The following is a 21,352-nucleotide window of genomic DNA, read 5'->3' as shown; positions in this document are numbered from 1 at the left end:
AACACTAAATAGACATTTAGTGATACTAAAGGCTTACTCTTACTTTTTCGATGATCCAACAGTTTTTGGCAATTTGATCTCTGGTTCCTCTGCCTTTTCACCAAAGCCTTTGACTGTGTGGATAACAATAAACTGTGGAAAATTCTTAGAGATGGCAATGACAGATCATCTGACCTGCCTCCTGAGAGATCTGTATGCAGGTCAAGAAGCAACAGTTAGAACTGGACATGGAACAAGAGACTGGTTCCAAACAGAGAAGGGAGTACGTCAAGGCTGTGTACTGTTGCCCTGCTTATTTAACTTATATGCAGAGTACATCATGCGGAACACCAGGCTGAATGACTCACAATCTGGAATCAAGATTGCTGGGGGAAATATCAATAACCTCAGATATGCAGATGACACCACCCTTATGGAAGAAAAAGAAGAACTAAAGACCCTCTTGATGGAAGTGAAAGAGGAGAATGAAAAAGTTGGCTTAAAGCTCAACTTTTAGAAAACTAAGATCACGGCATCTGGTCCCATCACTTCATAGCATATAGATGGGGAAACAATGGAAACAGTGAGAGACTTTACTTTTGGGGGCTCCAAAATCACTGCAGATGGTGATTTCAGACATGAAATTAAAAGACGCTTGCTCCTTGGAAGAAAAGCTGTGACCAACCTAGACGCATATTAAAAAGCAGAGACGTTACTTTGCCAAACAAAGGTCCGTCTACTCAAGGCTATGGTTTTTCCTGTGGTCATGTATGGATGAGAGTTGGACTGTGAAGAAAGCTGAGCGCCAAAGAATTGATGCTTTTGAACTGTGGTGTTGGAGAAGACTCTTGAGAGTCCCTTGGACTGCAAGGAGATCCAACCAGTCCATCATAAAGGAGATCAGTCCTGGGTGTTCATTGGAAGGACTGACGCTGAAGCTGAAACTCGAATACTTTGGCCACTTCATGCGAAGAGTTGACTCATTGGAAAACACCCTGATGCTGGGAGGGATTGGGGGCAGGAGGAGAAGGGGACGACAGAGGATGAGATGGCTGGATGGCATCACCGACTCGATGGGCATGAGTTTGAGTAAACTCCGGGAGTTGGTGATGGACAGGGGGGCCTGGCGTGCTGCGACTCATGGGGTCACGAAGAGTCGGACACGACTGGGCGACTGAATTGAACTGAACTGGGTTTACGGGTGCTCGGATCCCGACTCTGACCCGGTGCTCGGAGCACAGTAGGACGTGAATGGATGGCCGAGGTGTGAACAGGAGTAACCTCACGACCTTTCGGCAGCCCCACCTCCACCCCCAGGCTTCGATCCCGCGGCCCCGCCTCCCTCTCCCCAGCCCAGGCGCGCGGGCACCCCGCCAGGAGGCGTGCTCCTCGGCCGAGCGCGTCATTTTCCTGCCGGACGCTGGTGGCTCCCGAGCCGGTTCTCCCCGCCCGGTCCCCGCCTCGCCCCGCCCCGCCGGAAGGACGGTCTCGCCACCTCCAGAGCTTGGCGGCGGCGGCGCGGTGGAGGTGGCGGCGGCGGCGGCGCAGCTGGGACTGGGGCTCCGGGCGGCGGCGGCGCAGGCATGGACTCCCGGCTGGACCAGGAGACGGCCCGGTGGCTGAAATGGGACAAGGTAAGGGGTCCCCTGGGGCCGGGAGCGCCCGGGAGACGTGCGGGGTCCCCTTTCCTGTGACGCGTGACGGTGCTTCTGGCCCTCCGCGCCCATCTCGCGGGCCCGAGCGGGTCCTGCCCGAAGGCGAAGGGGCGGCCGCCAGGCCTCGCCGGTGTGGCCGGTTTGTGGCCCATTCGAAGTTGGCCCGGAAGGGTCGTTCCGGAACCACACCCGCAGTCCTGCTGGCCGGGAGTGGGGGAGCGAGCCGGGCTCCGGGGTCTCGTCTGATAGAGGCGAGCGCGGGTTCCTGCCACTCTGCCCGCGGGGCTCGCCCTCTGCCGTGGGCGGTGCATCCCCCAGCGACCCAGAATTGTTCCCCTGTTCCTCGGGCTCCTGGGGACTTGGCAGAACGGCTTTCCCAGGCGCTTGGTTGCCAATAGAGGTGCCTTCCGTTGGGCCCGCTTGGCTTCTGGCGTTCTTGCTGGGAAGAAGATGGGGAGCCCCTTGGACACAGCACCCTAGCTTTTCACTCTCCGAGGTGTCGGAGCAGGGACCCAGCTCCAGACACCATACCCAGTCTTCTTTCTAACCTAGGTCTCTCAGTTCCCATTTGTTCTGTCTCTTGCATCTGTTTGCATTCCTGGAAGTTTCCTGTTCTGCTTAACTTGTTTCTCCTGTCCTTGACTCATGTTTCAGGTCTGAACTTAAATGTGGCTTATTCACCTGAATTATGTCTTTCTAATACTCTCCTTAAACATACTGTTCTTCTCCCTCATACCTCTTACAGAGATGGGCCAAAAACAGAAAAACTTGCTTGTGGTTTTATTTATCAATGTCTATCTCCAGGGCTGACTTCAAAGACATGAGATTCACTGGGTTGCACAACACCTGTTCTCCTAGGAGGGCCCAGCACTTGGTTTAATATTCTGTCCCACTTTAAAATTCTTCAAAATATTTTGAACGAAGAGTCCCTTTTTTGTTTTGCACTGGGCCCCAGCAAATCACGTAGCAGGTGCTGCCCGCCTGTTCACTAACTTGCCTGGTCCATAGGCCTGCACAGTGGTGGAGGCCTGGGGTGTTGAGTCAGTGAGGACTTCCCCTTCCCCCTCCGGCCCCTGCCCAGGCAGCGCCAGTACAGACGGTTTCTGGGTGCTATGAGCAACTTCCTATTCTTGTAATTCTTTGGAGGTGGGAAAGGTCCCCATTTCTGATAACTCAGTAACTGGCAGTGAGTAGAAATCTTTTAAAGCCATAATTGGTAATGAATTAGTTTCATAAAACTTTCCCTTTGAAGAAATAAAAATCCAGTTTCTACAAAATGTTGTTATCTGTGTATACAGAGATAACTAGATAAAGGTGAGGGGCTGTTTTTCTCATTTTAAAGTTTCTGCTACTCCTCTTGTTCTTTTCCTTTCTCAGTTTCTTCTTGGACTTGAGACAGGCACCCAGAGGGAACTTCCGGCCAGCTAAAAGCCTTGCAGCCCTCTGGTCTGATTGCCCCAGGGGTTCCAGGGCACCCAGCAGGTACCCTCCAGCATTTCCACTGTGCCTCCACCCCCCATCCTTTGGACGCTGACAGACGTGTCATTTGCACACCTAATTCTGATCTCCACTGACCTCTTGATTTTTCATACTTATCTTTCTGCCTCCTTTGGTTTCTCTCAGGCTATTTGGTCTTTTAGAGATATTGAAAGTCAATTAGGATTTTCCAAGTCTACACTGTGAATGAAAGAATTACCGGGTATTGAGAATGACCTTGAAGTCTGTGTTTTCTCATTCCCTCCGCAAATATCCGTTGAACCTCTTTTACATTCCAGATCTGAGCCCTAACTTGGGGGCACCTGACAGTCTGATAGGTCAGCTTGTGCTCTGTGGTCAGTGGCTATTGCTTTTGACTAAGAAGATGGGCTTTTACTTGTTTCCTGTTGAATCTGAAACAATCTGGAAGTGTGGGCTTAATTCCAGAAAGCCAGTGTTTTATTGCAGTAGCATTTCAAAGTTTAATTATGTGGCCACGATTTGCCTGCATGTTTATCTACTTGAGATGATAGCTGGAAGATAGAAATAAAGTTTGTTACCCTGAAATCTTAATTTAAAAGTTTGATGTGAAATTAATATAATTGTCATTTTTATCCATTCTTAACATTTTCTGTAACTGTTGTAGAAAAAAATGAATGATTCATGTGAGTGTTCATTTGAAGCAGTCAATGTAACAGAAGAGGTACTAAATTTTAATGCTTTTCACTCAGTTTAAGCAAGACATTATTTCTGAAGCTTCTCCATTTGTAAATGGGGTTTTTGTTAGCTGCCTGCCTATTGTAGGTAGTGCAAGATTCAAATTTGACTGCCAGGGAAGTCTCATGTATTTCTTATTATATCACAGTATCACACATTATAATTTTTAAAAGACCAAAACACTACCAAACTAGTGTTTTGACTTAAATTATATAAGCTTATCACTCTGGGAAAATTTGAAGATATTAGGGAAGAAAATGAACATTTGATTACTACTAGATGCCAGAGAGAAAAGGGTGTTTTATGTTAATTTGATATAAACCACCTCAGAACCACCTTGTAAGGAAGGTTATAGGTTGTTCATATTTTAGAGATGAAGAAACTCAGAATTCAAGAAACTAGATAATCTGCCCAACAGTATAAATTTGGTGAATGATGATGTGGCTGGGATTCCATTCTGAGTCTTAGACCCCAAAACCTGTGAATTCATCCCGTTTCTCCAAAAGTGCTTACCTTTGTAGGGAAGAAAATAATACTTACATTATAAAGGAAAACTGATTTCCTTGTACTCATAATACTTCAGACACAAAATGTGTGAGTTTTTCACAGTGAACAAGTTCTCATTTTTCTGTGGACACCAAGTGGGTGTCAATTTAACTCAACTGTGACACTAACTACCCAGAGTTAGTGTAGACGCCCCCGCTTAAGGGCTCCATCCCCCAAGATTGCTCCCACTTCAGATACCCGTACTTCTGACCAAGCAGCAGTAAACCAGCGGGTCTCCTGACCCCCTTCTAGGGTTTGGTGATTTGCTAGGATAGCTTACAGAACTCTGGAAGGCACTTTACTTATTATTACTAATTTTATTAATGAAGGACACAACCCAAGAACAGCCACCTAAAAGAGATCCACAGGGCAAGGTATGGTGGGAAGAGGTGCAGAGCTTCAGTGCCTTTACACAGGTGTGATTGATTAAATTATTGGCCACTGGTTATTAATCTTAATCTCCATCCCCTCCCCTTCTTGGAATTCAGGGGAGGACGGAGTTGAAAGTTCCCATCAGCTGATCACTTGCTTGGTTCCCAGTAGTCACCTCATTAGGATAAACTCAGGTATGGATGAAAGAGATTTATTATAAATAACAGAAGATGCAACTTTCATCCTAATCATTAAGGGAATTTCAAGGGTTTTATGACCTCTTTGCTAGAAACTAGGAACAGTAAAGTGTTAGTCACTTAGTCCTGTCTGACTCTTATTGACCCCATGAACTGTAGCCCGCCAGGCTCCTCTGTCCATGGAATTCTTCAGGCAAGAACACTGGAGTGGATTGCCATTCCCTTTTCCAGGGGATCATCCCAACCCAGGGATCAAACCCGGGTCTCCCTCATCGCAGGCAGATTCTTTACTGTCTCAGGAACAATAAATATATATTTCTTAATTTTTAAAAAATTTTTTGTTCACACCATGCAGTATGTGGGATCTTAGTTTGCTAACTAGGGATTGAACCCACACCCCCTACATTGAAAGCGTGGAGTCTTAACACTGGACCACCAGGGAAGTCTCATGTATTTCTTACTATATTGCAGTATCACACATTATAATTTTTAAAAGACCAACTTAATATTTCAAATTTCAGAAGCCTCATAAAACTGAAAGGCCTATACATGTGTGTGTATATGTATATGTGGGCTTCCCAAGTGGCTCAGTGGTAAAGAATCCAGCTGCCAATGCAGGAGACATGGGCTTGATCCCTGGTCTGGAAAGATCCCCTAGAGAAGGAAATAGCAACCCACTCCGGTATTCTTGCCTGGAAAACCCCATAGACAGAGGAGCCTGGTGGGCTACAGTCCATGCGGTTGCGAAAGAGTCAGGCATGACTTAGAGACTGAACAACAGCAATAGCAATATGTATATGTGTGTGTGTGTGTGTTCTTTTCAAATACATACATATATACTTTTTTCTCCTGTAGGTTAGAATTATTGTGGTTTGGTCGGTTGGTGTTTTTTTTTTTTTCAGCTTTTTCATTATGTTATTCACCTGACTATATCTGGTATATACATTCCTGTTTTGCAGAATCCTTTAACTTTGGAGTCAGTGAAACAACTCATTGCAGCAGGTAATACAGAGGAACTACAAAAATGTTTTTGCGCTCGAATGGAATTTGGGACAGCTGGCCTCCGAGCTGCTATGGGAGCAGGAATTTCTCATATGAATGACTTGACCATCATTCAGACGACACAGGTACCACATTTTTATACTTCTTAATTCTTAACATTTTCCCAGTGTTAAAAAATAAACTGAAGCAATTAAATTTTTTAAGAATTTATTTGAGCAAAAATCTATTCAAATCAAGCAGTTCTAAACTGGAAACAGTTAGGAACTGTTGGGGAGAAAATATTTTTTTCTGTACACTTCTAGATTCTTTGGTTGGTCTGTTAATTAAATTGGCATAAGACAGATTAACAAGAGTAAACAAGTTTAATTATATACATATAGGAGCCCCATAAAAGCAGTGAGACCCAAGGGCAAATCTAGCAGTTGATGCTTCAAAGTGGAGAATGACAGTAGAAGGACTTTTCAAATATATATATATTTATAAATATATATATGGTTTTTTCTACTGTCCATAGGACAGTAGGAAAGGAGATGTTTGGTAGATCTTTGCCTGCCATACAGATCGGTCTTTCAGATTTAAAGTTATCTCTGGTAATAGCTCTCTTTCAGCATCAGGCTCCTTCTCTGAATTCTTGTAGGTAGCTAAGGAAGAGGTAAAAGTTTTTCTTCGGCCTACCGGGTCTTGATTGTCTCAGCTCAAAATGATCCACGTGCAAGAGTAACATATTTTAGGGTCACGTAGGCTGCTCCCTCTCAGAGCACTCCGCTGTCAGGATCCAGGGGAAAGACTTTTGGAGAGGAGCGGCAGAAACAAAGGAAGGAAATTCATAGGTTGGCTCCAGCTCAAGTGGGTGCCGTGTTTGGGAAGGCTTAGCTGGCTCTTTGTGACTGGCTGTTCTTAAATTATGAATTCTTCACCCTGAGGCTTTTACGAAGTTGGGTTTTGGCTTGCTTGGTAGGCTCCTAGGGCATTAAAACCACCTCAGTCCAGTGGCCTCCTCATTTAATTAATTTAACTCCAGGCACCTTTTGTATTTGACAGACCTAATTTGGTTTCATTATGGACTAATCTGGTGGGTTTGCCTGGGCACAGGGTGTCACACATTTACTTCATAAAGTTAGGCTTGTACAGTCAGCGGAAGCAGCATTGTTTTGAAATTCATTCATTCATTTATTCATTTCACAGAGATTTATTAGGTGCCAGACATCAGGGATATAATAATGACTGAAACAGACAGATTCCCTCATGGTGCTTCATTCCAGTGCAAATCCACCAGCTAAACCAACGGACTTCTATGTTTTTATGTTTTGTGATGGTTGTACAGATACCAGTGTTGAAACTTTTTTTTTTAACTGCCAGAATAATCAAGAGTTATTAGTTCTATTTGGCTTTATTTATAGTATAGGTAGAAATTATTGCTGAGTTTCCTTGCCTTTATTTGTGAATTTTACTGTCGGGGCTACATTCAGCTTTTAGGAATAAAGATGAAGCCTTTGACAAAACAGTTGCCGCTGAGTGTTGAGAGTTCTGTCTGTGAGGGAAATGAACAGGTCGTTCTGTTTCTTCAGCTGCTGGGACATGTTAAAAATGAAGGTCATTCTAGTCCGGGAAAGAAAAGGCTGGGAAAACGAACTACTGGTGATGATGTGTACTTTACGTGTACTTAAAAAGACAGGGTTGGGCATGTTCTAGCAAAATCCTAAGAAAGAAATCTTGCGTAAGGTACTGAATTGCCCTGGAAACCACTGGTCACACATACCTGTTAAGCAATAGGGCTCCCTGAGATCTTTCTGGAGGGAAGACTTGGAATAAAGTGAGCCTGGGATTCTCGTTCTAGTTTATGGATAACATGGGATCACGCTGATGGATAAGGTTGCCCTCCGCTCTGTCACTAGGACTGTACAACAAATCACATGAAACACGGTGGTTTTAAACAACAACCACATTTATTTTGCTCACAGATCTGTCATGTGGGTAGGGCTCAGTGGAGCGGCTGCTTTTGGCATCACATGGGTGGGTTTGGAGCCTGGAGTCTTCTGAACACTCCCTGCTTGCTGGTCCCTTGTGTGGACTCTCGTCCTATTGGTGCCCCAGATTCATCTGGTTGTATTTAAGAAGCTGGTGGATGTGAGTCAGGAATATCCTGGTGGGAAACAGGATGGGAACTAGAGGGAAATTTTTGTATTGTTTGCCTCATTGATGGAGGTTATCATTTCCTGTTAGGTTCCTTGACTGAGCCATGACACGTCAATGATGGAGAATTCATTGTCTTCTGAAATAGCTATCCTATCTTTGGATCATTCTCATTTAAGAATAGTTTATTTATTTTGAGCCAAATCTGTCTTTCTGTAGCTTTTCCATACTGGTTGTAGTTTAACCTTTGGAAGCTATATAAAGGGTGTTTATTTGATTCTACGATAATATTTTGATCCTTCAGTGAGTCTCTTCCGTGGAAAAAGCATCCCACCTTCTTAGTTGTGCCCTCAGGTGCTCCACCTCAACAGGCCCTAGAGTTTTTTTAGAGCCATTTGAAGACAATAGGGATTTTAGACTAAGGCTGAGTGCTTTAGTCTAAAGTATCTTAGTCTTAAGTATCTGACACCACCCTTATGGCAGAAAGCAAGAGGAACTAAAGAACCTCTTGATAAAGGTGGGAGAAGAGAGTGAAAAAGCTGGGTTAAAATTCAACACTCAGCAAACGAAGATCATGGCATCCGGTCCCATCACTTCATGGCAAATAGATGGGAAACAATGGAAACAGTGACAGACTTTATTTTCTTGGGGTCCAAAATCATTGACAACAGGGACAGCAGCCAGGAAATTAAAAGAGGCTTGCTCCTTGGAAGAAAAGCTATGACCAACCTAGACAGCATATTAAAAAGCAGAGACATTACTTTACCAACAAAGGTCTGTCTAGTCAAAGCTATGATTTTCCCAGTAGTCATATATGGATGTGAGAATTGGACTATAGAGAAAGCTGAGCACTGAAGAATTGATGCTTTTGAACTGTGGTGTTGGAGAAGACTCTTGAGAATCCCTTGGACTGCAAGAAGATCCAGCCAGTCCATCCTAGAGGAAATCGGTCCTGAATATTCATTAGAAGGACTGATGCTGAAGCTGAAACTCCAATACTTTGGCCACCTCATGCTAAGAGCTGACTCATTTGAAAAGACCCTGATGCTGGGAAATACTGAAGGCAGGTGGAGAAGGGGACGACAGAGGATGAGATGGTTGGATGGCATCACCGACTCAATGGACATGAGTTTTGAGTAAGCTCTGGGAGTTGGTGATGGACAGGGAAGCCTGGTGTGCTGCAGTCCATGGGATTGCAGAGAGTCGGACACGACTGAGTGACTGAACTGAACTGAATGCTTTTAACCCTCTTGAACATTGGGGCCATAGCTCAGGGGCCCACCAGGGCGGGAGACAGGGCACTATCACTATGGGAAGCCTTAGAGTGTGAGCATCTGCCTACCTCCTAGGAACCCCACAGAAACAGCTCCCATGTGTGCTTGTTACTTTGTATCCCTCAGAAGCTTCAGAAGATGTGCCCAGTGCAGTATTTTTGTACAAGAAAAGCTCAAGGCTTTCTAAACTGGCACCCTGAAAGCTGTGAAATATTGCCCTACCAAAAACAAGAGTTACACTGCATTTTATGGCTTCCTTTAATCAAAGTGAAATAAGTAATATGAACCATGATTATAACCCAATCAACCAGAGTTCTTTTTGTTCTGTAATAAAATGTACTTTTTCCAGTAATTGAAACCTCTTGAAGTCAAAGTTCACAGTTTTCTAATCGTCCATATTTCAGACTGAGGTGATGTTACTGCACCCACTAAAATGCAGGAATTGTGTCTTCCACCATTTCTAGGCAGATGGGAATAGCCCAAACTCTGCACAATTTTTATTTGTATAATAATGGACTGATAGAGCCTCCTTAAGACCAGTCTGCTGGAAAATAATTTTACAAACAGAACGAGTTTAGATCTGTTAACTGTCAAAATCTTACTGAGTGTGTTGAATTTCTTTTACTTTTCTTTATATATAGCAGGTTGAAATATCTGAAACACCTCCTTGTCCTCAGAGATTTTAGATTTGTATAAAATGGGTGCAAGCTTTGAAGGAAAATGACAGTAAAAATGATGCTCATAACAGCAAACACATAGTGCATCCTTGGTGTTGGGTTCTTAGCACATGGCATGTTTTAACTCAGTTAGTCCTCATGCAGTCCTTAGAGGTAGGTACTATTCCCATTTTACAGAAGAGAAAACTGAGGCACTGAGAGATTAAGGAACTTGTCATTTGCTCATAAGTGGTGGTACAAGCCCGCAGATTCTGTGACCTTTTAATTTAGCACTGAACCACCTCTAACCAGACCCGGGCACAAGTCTGTTGTTCAATTGCTCAGTCTTGTCTGACTCTTTGTGACCCCATGGACTGTAGCACGCCAGGCTTCCCTGTCCATCACCAACTCCCGGAGTTTACTCAAACTCATGTCCATTGAGTCGGTGATGCCATCCAACCATCTCATCCTCTGTCGTCCCCTTCTCCTCCTGCCTTCAATCTTCCCAGCATCAGGGTTTTTTCCAATGAGTCAGCTGTTTGCATCAGGTGGCCGAAGTAGTGGAGCTTCAACTTTAGCATCAGTCCTTCCAGTGAATATTCAGCGTTGATTTCCTTTAGGATTGACTGGTTGGATCTCCTTGCAGTCCAAGGGACTCTCAAGAGTCTTCTCCAACACCACGATTCAAAAGTATCAATTCTTCAGTGCTCAGCCTTCTTTTGGAGAAGTAAATGGCAACCCACTCCAGTATTCTTGCCTGGAGAATCTCAGGGACAGAGGAGCTTGGTGGGCTGCCGTCTATGGGGTCGCAGAGTCGGACACGACTGAAGCGACTTAGCAGCAGCCGCAGCAGCCTTCTTTATGGCCCAACTTTCACATCCATACATGACTGCTGGAAAAACCATAGCTTTGACTAGACGGACCTTTGTCGGCAAAAATAATGTCTCTGCTTTTTAGTATGCTCTCTAGGTTTGTCATAGCTTTTCTTCCAAGGAGCAGGCGTCTTTTACTTTCATGGCTTGCAGGTACAAATCTAGGCTCTGCTATTTGTGTATCTGAAACTGGGCCAGTCACTGAAAGTTCTAGCTTTTCCATCTGTAAAATGGGACTTCTTGGCCAAGTTGATCTGGGATTACTGATAATAAATACTAAGCGTCCAACACAGTACCTGATACGTACAGATAGAAAATAAAGCTGTTATTTTCCTGTTGTACTGTTCACTTAGTTACTGAGGGATTTCTCTCCTGCTGCAGTGTTTTCTTATGAAAGCAGAGAAAACTTGATCAGTTTTTGGTTTAGTGTGTTAAAACATACATTGTCTTTTAATTCATGGGTTGTTTTTTAGGGATTTTGCAGGTACCTGGAAAAACAATTCAGTGACCTGAAGCAAAGAGGTGTTGTGATCAGCTTTGATGCTCGAGCCCACCCAGCAAGTGGAGGCAGCAGCAGGAGGTATGTAAAGATATTAATATTCAGGAAACTATATTTTTGTCGTGTATTTTGTAGTTTTATTTGTAATCATCATTTCAGTAGGTGGGCTTTAAATACATTTGTCAGCTATAGTGCTTGACTATAAAAATGATGGGTAGATTCTGTTTGTAATTTTTAAGAATTCTGGTTTTATGTTTGGGTTAAGACAATGTAATTATGTAGACAATGTAGAACTTAATACCTACCTAAGGCAATTTTTTTTAAGTGGCAATATTATTTCTGGTTCCTCTTCCTTTTCTAAATCCAGCTTAGACATCTGGAAGTTCTTGGTTCGCATAATGCTGAAGCCTGGCATGCAAGATTTTAAGCATGACCTTAATAGCATGGGAGATGAGTGCAATTGTCCAATGGTTAGCACATTCTTCAGTACTACCCTTTTTGGGAATTGGGATGAGAATCGACCTTGTCCAATCCTGTGGTCACTGCTTGGTCTTCCAGATTTGCTGACATATTGAATGCAGCACCTTGGTGGCATCATCCTTTAGGGTTTTGAATAGCTCTACTGGAATTCTGTCGCATACACTAGCTTTATTAACAGCCGTGCTTCCTAAGGCCCACTTGACTTTGCTCTCCAGAATGTCTGGCTCTGGGTGGCTTACCACACCATCATCATCACCAGTTCATCTGGATCTTTTTTATACAGTTCTTTTGTGTGTTTTTTCCTTCTCTTCTTGATCTCTTCAGCATCTACTAGGGTCTCTACTGTTTGTCATTTATTGTGCCCATCCTTGGGCAAAATGTTCCCTTGATATCTCCAGTCTTGATACCTTTGAACTGTGGTGCTGGAGAAGACTCCTGAGAGTCCCTTGGACAGCAAGGAGATCAAACCAGTCAATCTTAAGGGAAATCAACCCTCAATACTTGTTGGAAGGACTGATGCTGAAGTTGAAACTCCAGTATTTTGGTCATCTGATGCAAACAGCTGACTCGTTGGAAAAGTCCCTGATTCTGGGAAAGATTGAAGGCAGAAGTAGCAGAGGGCGTCAGAGGATTTAGATGGCTGGATGCAATGGACATGTACTTGGGCAAACTTCAGGAGATGGTGAGGGACAGAGAGACCTGGAGTATGGCAGTCCATGGGGTCTCAAGGAGTCGGACTGGACTCTGGGCAACTGAACAACAGCAGCATTATTTCTCCTTCTCACTTTTCTTCCTTTTGTGTAATTTTTTTCTTCTACTATTTATAAGCCTTATGAGCTTCTTCTCATTCTTAAATGCCCATTGCAAAGTGCGTTCTTGTAACATTCCCAAACCAATGAGACTGTCTTTTGTAGCTATAGGCAGATGATGATGGTGATGGTGGCGGTGATGATGGTGATGGTGGCGATGATGATGGTGATGGTGGCGATGATGAAGGTGATGATGGTGATGGCGATGGTGATGGTGGTGATGGTGATGGTGATGGAGTGGTGATGATAGTAGTTGTGGAGGTGGTAATGTTGGTGATGGTAGCGGTGATGATGGTGATGGTGGCGATGATGATAGTGATGGTGATGGTGGTGATGATGATGGTGATGGTGATGATGGCAATGGTGATGGTGGCGATGGTGATGGTGGTGGTGGCGATGGTGATGGTGGCGATGGTGATGATGGTGATGGAGATGATGATGGTGATGATGGTGGTGGTGATGGTGGTGATGGTGATGATGGTGATGGTGGCGATGGTGATGGTGGTGATGGCGATGGTGGTGATGGTGGTGATGGTGATGATGATGGTGGTGGTGGTGATGATGATGGTGGTGGTGGTGGTGATGATGGTGATGGTGGTGGTGGTGATATGGTGGTGATGGTGATGCTGATGGTGGTGATGGTGATGGTGGTGGTGGTGGTGATGGTGGTGATGGTGGTGGTGGTGATGGTGGTGATGATGGTGGTGGTGGTGGTGATGGTGGTGGTGATGGTGATGCTGATGGTGGTGGTGGTGATGGTGGTGGTGGTGGTGGTGGCGATGGTGATGGTGGCGATGGTGGTGGTGATGGTGGCGATGGTGATGGTGATGATGGTGATGGTGGCAATGGTGGTGGTGATGGTGATGGTGGCGATGGTGATGGTGGTGATGGTGGTAGTGGTGATGGTGGTGGTGATGGTGGTGATGGTGATGATGGTGGTGATGGTGATGGTGGCGATGGTGATGGTGGTGATGGCGATGGTGATGCTGATGGTGGTGATGGTGGTGGTGGCGATGATGATGGTGGCGATGGTGGTGGTGGCGATGGTGATGGTGGCGATGGTGGTGGTGGTGGTGGTGGTGGTGGTGATGGTGATGATGGTGGTGGTGGTGGTGGTGATGATGGTGGTGATGGTGATGGTGGTGATGGTGGTGGTGGCGATGGTGGTGGTGGTGATGGTGATGGTGGCGGTGATGATGGTGATGGTGGCAATGATGATGGTGATGATAGTAGTTGTGGAGGTGGTAGTGTTGTGATGGTGGTATGGTGGTGGTGGTGATGACGAATCATTCGAGTGCTGAATGCGAGTTAGGCACCTAGGTACTTACTTATTTAATCCTCACAAAACCTGTAATCTGTGTACTTTTTGCTCTGAGATCATAAAGTGAGAGAGGGTACCACAATTTAAACATGAAGATGCTGGCACCAGGGGTCAGCAGACTTTTTCCCTAAAGGGCAAATAGTAAATATCTTACACACTTTAGGCCGCACAGTATCTATTATAGCCACTCAGCTCTGCCATGTAGCATGAAAACAGCCATGAACAATTGATGACTGAATAAAGTTTTGTGAAACTTTATTTGCAAAACGCCTGGAGTTTGCCCATCACTGGTCATAATCATGTTATATGACCTGCTTTTTTACTGGAACACTTCCTCTTGATAGCTTACCATGAACAATGTCATTTCCTGAGGTTGTGAAAATGACTTCTGTACCTTCTAGTGAATGAAGTTATATCTAATTCAGGTTTTTATTTAAATTATTTTTGCTAAAATTTGTTGTTTTTTTACTTTCTCCTTTATAGGGGCATTTTTTAAATTGTCAAAATCATTTTTGTATTACTCTTAATTCTAGGAATTTTAATGCCTGAGTTGGTAAAGGTCTGCTGTTTTTGCCCCAGCCAGCTCCCAAAATAGTCTTCCCTGCAGTTAGTGCTCAAGAAATGTTTGAGAGAATGATCAAATACTTTGTTAATCCTCTAACAGTGTAATGTTGTTCATTGGAAGTAGATTGTTGATTGTGATGAAATACTTTACTCCAAGCACGAAGAAAGACTTGATGCCTTGTTTTGTGTCCTGCCCTAAGCCAGATGCTGTGGAACTTGAGAAATATGTCGAACTGTCAAAAATTTGTCATCTTTTAAGAGCTGAAAGGAGCCAAGATGTATATGTATCATATACAGACGTGTGTCCCGCATACATCTCACGCTCATGACAGCGTGCCGTGTGTCTTGTAGAGGACGACATTGAATCAAATACTAGTCTTCTTGGCATGTCCTGGGTAGTGACGGCTGTAGATACAGATTTCCCCGTTCTGCCTGGTGCCATGCGACTTGGTGCAGGGCCAGATAACTCTTCACTGTAGGCAGTGCCCTTCGCATTGTGGGATGCTTAGCAGCATCCCTGGCCTCCATCCGCCAGCTGCCACGAGCACCCTACCCCGGTGACAACCAAAATTGTCTCCAGACAATTCAGGTGTCCTGTGGGAGCAGCACGGCCCTTGGCTGAGACCCGCTGAGACGGAAGAGAGCTGACAGACTTGGGTGCAGCCTGGCTTAGCTGCTGTGTGCCCGGTGGACCTGGGACAGGTCATCTGGCCCTTCTCAACTTTCTCTTAAACAAAGGGGTGGAATGAAATGACTCCTTAGGTTCCTTCAGCCTTAATGTTCTCTGCCAGCAGAGTATAATTGAGGTTTTCATCGATATAGCTGCTGTTCTCAGTCTAAAGAAACGGTTGGGGGACTTCCCTGGTGGTCCACTGGCTAGACTCCATGCTCCCAATGCAGGAGGTCCGGGTTTGATCCCAGATCAGGGAACTAGATCCCATATGCCACAACCAAGAGCTTGCGTGCCGCATCTAAAGATCTCAAGTGCTGCAGCTGAGACCTGGGGTGGTCAAATAAATAAAAAAATAAATGGTTGGACCTTCATTTTCTTCTCTGTTGCCACCTGCTCTCCTGACAGCTCTCCTCTCCTTTTCTCCCTGGTCACTCTGCATTTCCAGATTTGCCCGACTTGCTGCAACCACGTTCATCAGCCAGGGGATTCCTGTGTACCTCTTTTCTGATATAACCCCAACCCCTTTTGTGGTAAGTGTTTGCTTTTATAATTTCTGTCCCAGGATCAGGGGTGGGACATGGCCAGTGCTCTTTAGCGCTCTTAGGATTCAGTTGTTTGAAAGACAGAAGGGCTCCTTGCCTTTTCTCAGGACTTCTCTCTCCTCTCCCGGAATGTTCCTCCCACACCCTAGTAATATTTCTCTGGTGTTCAACTTTTGATTCATCAGAATTGATTTTTTTAATGCATTTTTTCTTTTGCTTGCATTCCGAAGATATTTTAGCTGGTTAGCAGAATGTCTTTTGTTTGTCTTTTTGCTTTTCAATTTGGTTTGTATTCTTTTTCTCAGCTACCGCAAAAAAAAATAGGAAACTTCTGGGATCTAAATCTGAATTCACCTCAAACTATGTCTTACCATGACATTTTTGACAAGTTGGTGTACCAACTTTTTATATATGAGTGTTTCACTCTAAATCCTATTCATAGGCAGTACCAGAAGCATGCTTGGCATGTTTTAGTAAGATTTTTATCAAATTCCTATTGTAACAGAATCTAAAGAGAAAGATAATAGGTGCTATGACAGCTGTTTCTTTTAAGTAGAATGAACTTTTAAGAGTAGGGCCAGGTGCTCAGAATATATGTTTTTAGAAGTTAAACCAAAAACATGATTTGAATGCACTTACTTCCATCAAGTAGAAATGAGAGTGTGTAAATACAGGAGTGATCCCCACCAGCTTTGCGTTTACTGTCTCTGGTGCACTAACAGGTAAGTGCAGCTCCTCCTAGCTGGTAAATATCCCAGTAGATGCTCAATGTGGCCACATCCAGATGTGGCCCAGATCTTACTGTTTGATGGAGAAACTGCAGTGTGTTCAGGCATCCTTGGTCTTCTGTACTGTATTAATGTTGGTAGCAATTGTTTTTATATCTGACATGAATTAAGTAAGTGTCTCATGATCATTGGCCCAAGTCGTGGAGTAATTCTCCCTTTTTGTTTGCTCCAGGACACCTGGGGAACGTGAGATACCTCCTAGAGGGACAAGTGACCATAGTGATTTTTGATGGGAGGATGGAAGAGGACAGACAGGTAGAATTTCAGCCTCAGGTGTAGCCATGGGGGATCCTCTCCCCATTTGGGGAAGTAGTCTTATAAGGATGGGAGCTATGTAGAAATACAAGAGCGGGACAGTCAGCCCCGGAGTGGGAGATAAAATGCAAGCTCTGAGAGCTCTCTCCACATTGTCCACATTTCCCTCAACCTTTTACTTAAAAGCAAATCAGGGAAAGAAGAGCAGAGGATGCAGATGGAGAGAATAAACTCAAGCCATAAGCATTCTTCCTAAGCAGAAGGCTTAAAAGAATGTGCAGTGGAGAGTCAGAGCATCATACTGTGTAAAGAATTTTCTACTGTCACCAAGGAGAAGATAGGGTAAAAAGATACACAGGAAAATACTCACCTTTCTTACTTAGGGTACATATCGCAGAATTTTGAGCAGTGAATTAGTTTTAAGGGCAATCAGAGTATACTGCTTGGATGGGGCACACAAATATTGTATGACACGTTATGATATTTCTATGTTATGTTTATTAAAGGGAAAATGGTACAAACAATGGATGATAGACCTTTTAAATATATCTAATTTTTTGGCTTCAAATTGTTCTTGTTTCCTACTATATTACAGCCCTACACAGTATCACATTTGAATCTTTGTGCTGGAATCATGATAACTGCCTCTCACAATCCAAAGCAGGATAATGGTTATAAGGTATTTTTATTTCTCTCTTCATACTTATGTCCTTCAATCTGAAGTCTATGCCTTGGGAGCACAGGGAATGGATGAACTCTAAACCATCTGGATATGTCCCATGTTCTCCAGGTCTATTGGGATAATGGAGCTCAGATTATCTCTCCTCACGATAAAGGGATTTCACAGGCTATTGAAGAAAATCTAGAACCATGGCCTCAAGCCTGGGATGATTCTGTGCTCAATGGCAGTCTGCTCCTTCACGACCCAAGCGCTTCCATTAATAAAGACTATTTTGAAGACCTTAAAAAATACTGTTTTCACAGGTAAATGTTTGGAAACTCACCTCAAGAGAGTTAAATTAATGTGATTCAACCAAATTATGTTTTCATTACATTTTTGTCCTCAACTGGTATTCTATGCTACATATACTGTTGTTGCATCTGACTTAAGAGGCTGTAGATGAGGGGTTGGCAACTTTTCTTCAAAAAGTAGTGAATACTTTTGGCTTGGAGAGCCACTGTGTTGCTCAACTACCCAACTCTGAGGTTGCAAGAAAGCAGCCATAGACAACACAGAAATGAATGAACACAAACATAGCTGTGTTAAAAAAAAAATGTTTATAAAAGTGGGTTTCAGGGGTATAGCTCAGTGGTAGATCCTTTGGCTGTAGAAGCAGGTGGCCGGCCCACAGGCTATGGTTTGCTGACCTCTGTTGTAGATTCATGTATATATATGTATGTGTGTAAAGAAAGAAAGTGAAGTCGCTCAGTCATGTCCGACTCTTTGCAACCCTGTAGACTGTAGCCTACCAGTCTCCTCTGTCCATGGGATTTTGCAGGCAAGAATACTGGAGTGGGTTTCCATTTCCTTCTCCAGGGGATCTTCCCAACCTAGGGATTGAACTTGGGTCTCCTGAATTGCAGGCAGACACTTTACTGTCTGAGCCACAAGGAAAGCCATATATGTGGGGGGTGGGGGTGGTGGTGGTGTGTGTGTATATAATATATATACATATATGTATATATGTGTGTGTATAATATATATACATATATGTATATATGTGTGTGTATATGTGCATACTTTTATATATGTATGTGAAAAAAAGCTTGTTGGAAGGTGTCAAATAGAAAATGTTGACTTTTTTTATCTTCCCAGAAATTTTCATTTCATATATAAACATATCTACGTGTAATAGATTAGTATTTCAAAATTGTAACTAAGAATATAGAGTGCATGTGTCTTGTTCTCTGCCTTTTCCCCTCTGGTTAATTTGTCATGGATACCTTTCTGTATTAGCCCCCATTAGTCCTGACCCTTTTGTTTTAATGACTACTGTACCAGTCTGTTTAACCCGTGACACAGATGTGATGCTCACGGATCCGAAGCAGGGAGCTGAGTGAAGGGCTGTCCTGCCCTGGTATGCCGAGGGTCCCATCACTCCTGATTGTCCCCTTAGGAAGAAACCACTGATGGTTAAGCAGCAGAACTTCAGGGTTGTCTCTAGTGTTGTATTTGCTGGGCCGTCTGGGAGTGGCAGCTCCTGTGTGGAATGTGGAAGCCCCACCCACCTGAAGGGGGCTGCCGTGCCATTGGTGTTACCGTGTGCAAACACAGATCCCGCATTACCAGTTACCTGATTTTTTTCTCCTAAGAAAAGCTGGAAATCTAGATTTTTGTATATGAAATTCTCTAATTTTTAAATATTGGGGACCATTAAAAAATGGTGTGTAATCTAAACACAACTCATCTGTGCATCCTTCTGTCCCTCTTACTGAACTTCATAAAGACTAAGGGTTTCTAGTTTTCTGCTATTCACCAAGTAGCACCAGAGTCAGCAACTTTAAGCATGGTTCCTTGAGTTTTGGGGGGTGTGTGTGTGTGTATAAGAGTATTCAAAAAAATACATAGTAGATGGAATTCCCTGATGGTCCTGGTGGTGGTTAGAATGTGCGCTTCCACTACGGAGGGCAGGGGTTTGATTCTTGGTTGGGGACCTGAGATACCACAAGATGTGCGGGGCCAAAAAAAAGACACTGTGCAGGCATCAGAATTATATATGCATTTATAAAGTTAATAATGATTTAAAAATTGCTCTTAGAAATGTTGTACTAGCTGAGGTTCCCACCAACAGAATATGATGACAGAATATGATCCACACACATTCTTACCTACACTGAGTATATGAAGTTTCTCCTCTTTCCCAGATTGCTACATGAAAGCAATGCCTAACTTTATTTACATTTTTTATTTATGAATATTTTTATCTTTATTTAACCTATATTTTTCTAAGTATTTGTTCTTTTTTTTGCATTTGTGAAACCTCTTTGCTTATACAGAAAAACTAGTCTTTGTTTATTTCAAATATTCTTTTCCCTTCTGTTGTTACCTTTGGATTTTTTCATTGAAACTTTTAATTGCCGATTTCTGGGTTTTGTGCCATACTTAAAAAGATTTCACTATACCAAGATTATTTTTAAAAAAGCACAGCTCTTGTTTTACTTTAAAGCTCTCATGTTTACATTTTGCCATGTTTTGTTTTGTTTTGTTTTGTTTTTGGCCATGCCACATGACATGTGAGATTTTAGTTCCCCAGCCAGGGATCAAACCTGTGTCCCCTGCAGTGGAAGCACAGAGTCCTAACCACTGTATTCCAGGGAAGTCTACATTTTGCAACGTTTAAAGCGTTTGAATTCTTAGTTATTTTTAATTTTGTATGAGGCATAAAGTAGGAAAGCAGATTAAATTCTTTCTAAAAAGTGTAATTGTACTAACATATTAAACTGAAGAATCTATTTTTCTTTGACTAATTGGAAATATCACCTTTAATCAGACAATTTCTAACATGATTTAAGTGCTGTTATCTATCAGATAACTGCTATATTCCCTTCCTCTGTACTAATTAATTCATCTCATTTTAATCATCACAGTAATGCTGAGGGTAGGTTCTGATATATTGCCATTTTATAGATGAGAAAACTGTAACTCAGAGATGTCACAGAAAATAAGCAACAGTCACACAGCTTAGAAGTGGCAGAGCTCTAGGGACTTTCCTAGTGGTCCAGTGGCTAAGACTTCACGCTCCCAATGCAGGGGGCCTGGGTTTGATCTCTGGTCAGGGAAATAGATCCCACATGCCACAACTAAAGATCTCGTGTGCTGCGACAAAGATTGAAGATCCTGCGTGTTACAACTAAGACCCAGGGCAGCCAAATAAAAGTAGCAGATCTCCAGGATTTAAATTTAGAATCTGTCTCCAACTCATGTTAACCACTAAGCCTTACTGCTTCTCATATATTTCCCAATTCAAGTTGGATCAACTTCTGAATTCTATCTTTTCCAGATTTGTTCTCACTAATCTTGCATATTTATTTTTCTAGATGTATTTATTTTCAAAGATATGTTTGTTTTAAACTACTGTTGTCTTAAGGAAGACCTTGTTCATTTACTCATTGCCAAAAGAGTAAGGTGCACACTACCTTAGAACCTAGCAGTCAGATCGCTGGAATTTTTTAATACTTTGTATTTACATTTTCTATAATGTCTGCTGTTAATTTTGATGTTATTTTTATTCTACATTAAGTCCCTCAATCAGAGCACTTTGCTAAATAGGGTTGTTACTTGACAAAGAAAGTGTTTAATTTGTTATGCATCTGTATATGGGAAGTTCCATCACATTGTGTTCAAAGGGACATTTTGAAAATCATATGTGAAGATGGTAGAGAATGGTTGAAGCCCTGGAGCTGGCACTGCTGTGGGTAGGTGCTACCACGGGCCAGCTGGGAGTCCCTCCTGGAACCCACTGTAGGTGTGAAGGTTGTAGCATGAAACCAAATCCAGAAGGAATCGGATTTGCAGGAAGTAACTACAGAGTGAAATTTAAA

At 43.2% G+C, this 21,352-nt stretch overlaps 1 protein-coding gene across 1 annotated transcript in view; it reads left to right on the top strand.

Moving 5' to 3' along the window:
* The first annotated feature begins 1,456 nt into the window (after positions 1 to 1,456).
* Positions 1,457 to 21,352, top strand: part of PGM2 (phosphoglucomutase 2) — a 37,633-nt gene continuing 17,737 nt past the window's right edge. Inside the window, exons 1-6 of the mRNA XM_043438538.1 lie at positions 1,457 to 1,613; positions 5,902 to 6,069; positions 11,353 to 11,459; positions 15,671 to 15,755; positions 17,406 to 17,489; positions 17,601 to 17,794. Coding sequence (XP_043294473.1) covers positions 1,563 to 1,613; positions 5,902 to 6,069; positions 11,353 to 11,459; positions 15,671 to 15,755; positions 17,406 to 17,489; positions 17,601 to 17,794 — 689 coding nt within the window. The 5' untranslated portion in view covers positions 1,457 to 1,562. The remainder of the gene's footprint in view (positions 1,614 to 5,901; positions 6,070 to 11,352; positions 11,460 to 15,670; positions 15,756 to 17,405; positions 17,490 to 17,600; positions 17,795 to 21,352) is intronic.

Source organism: Cervus canadensis, chromosome 19, assembly GCF_019320065.1.
Source record: "Cervus canadensis isolate Bull #8, Minnesota chromosome 19, ASM1932006v1, whole genome shotgun sequence".
In the NCBI taxonomy this organism is placed as follows: Eukaryota; Metazoa; Chordata; class Mammalia; order Artiodactyla; family Cervidae; genus Cervus; species Cervus canadensis.
Note: the sequence above shows the minus strand (reverse complement) of the source record. Positions and strands in the feature narration are given on the sequence as shown.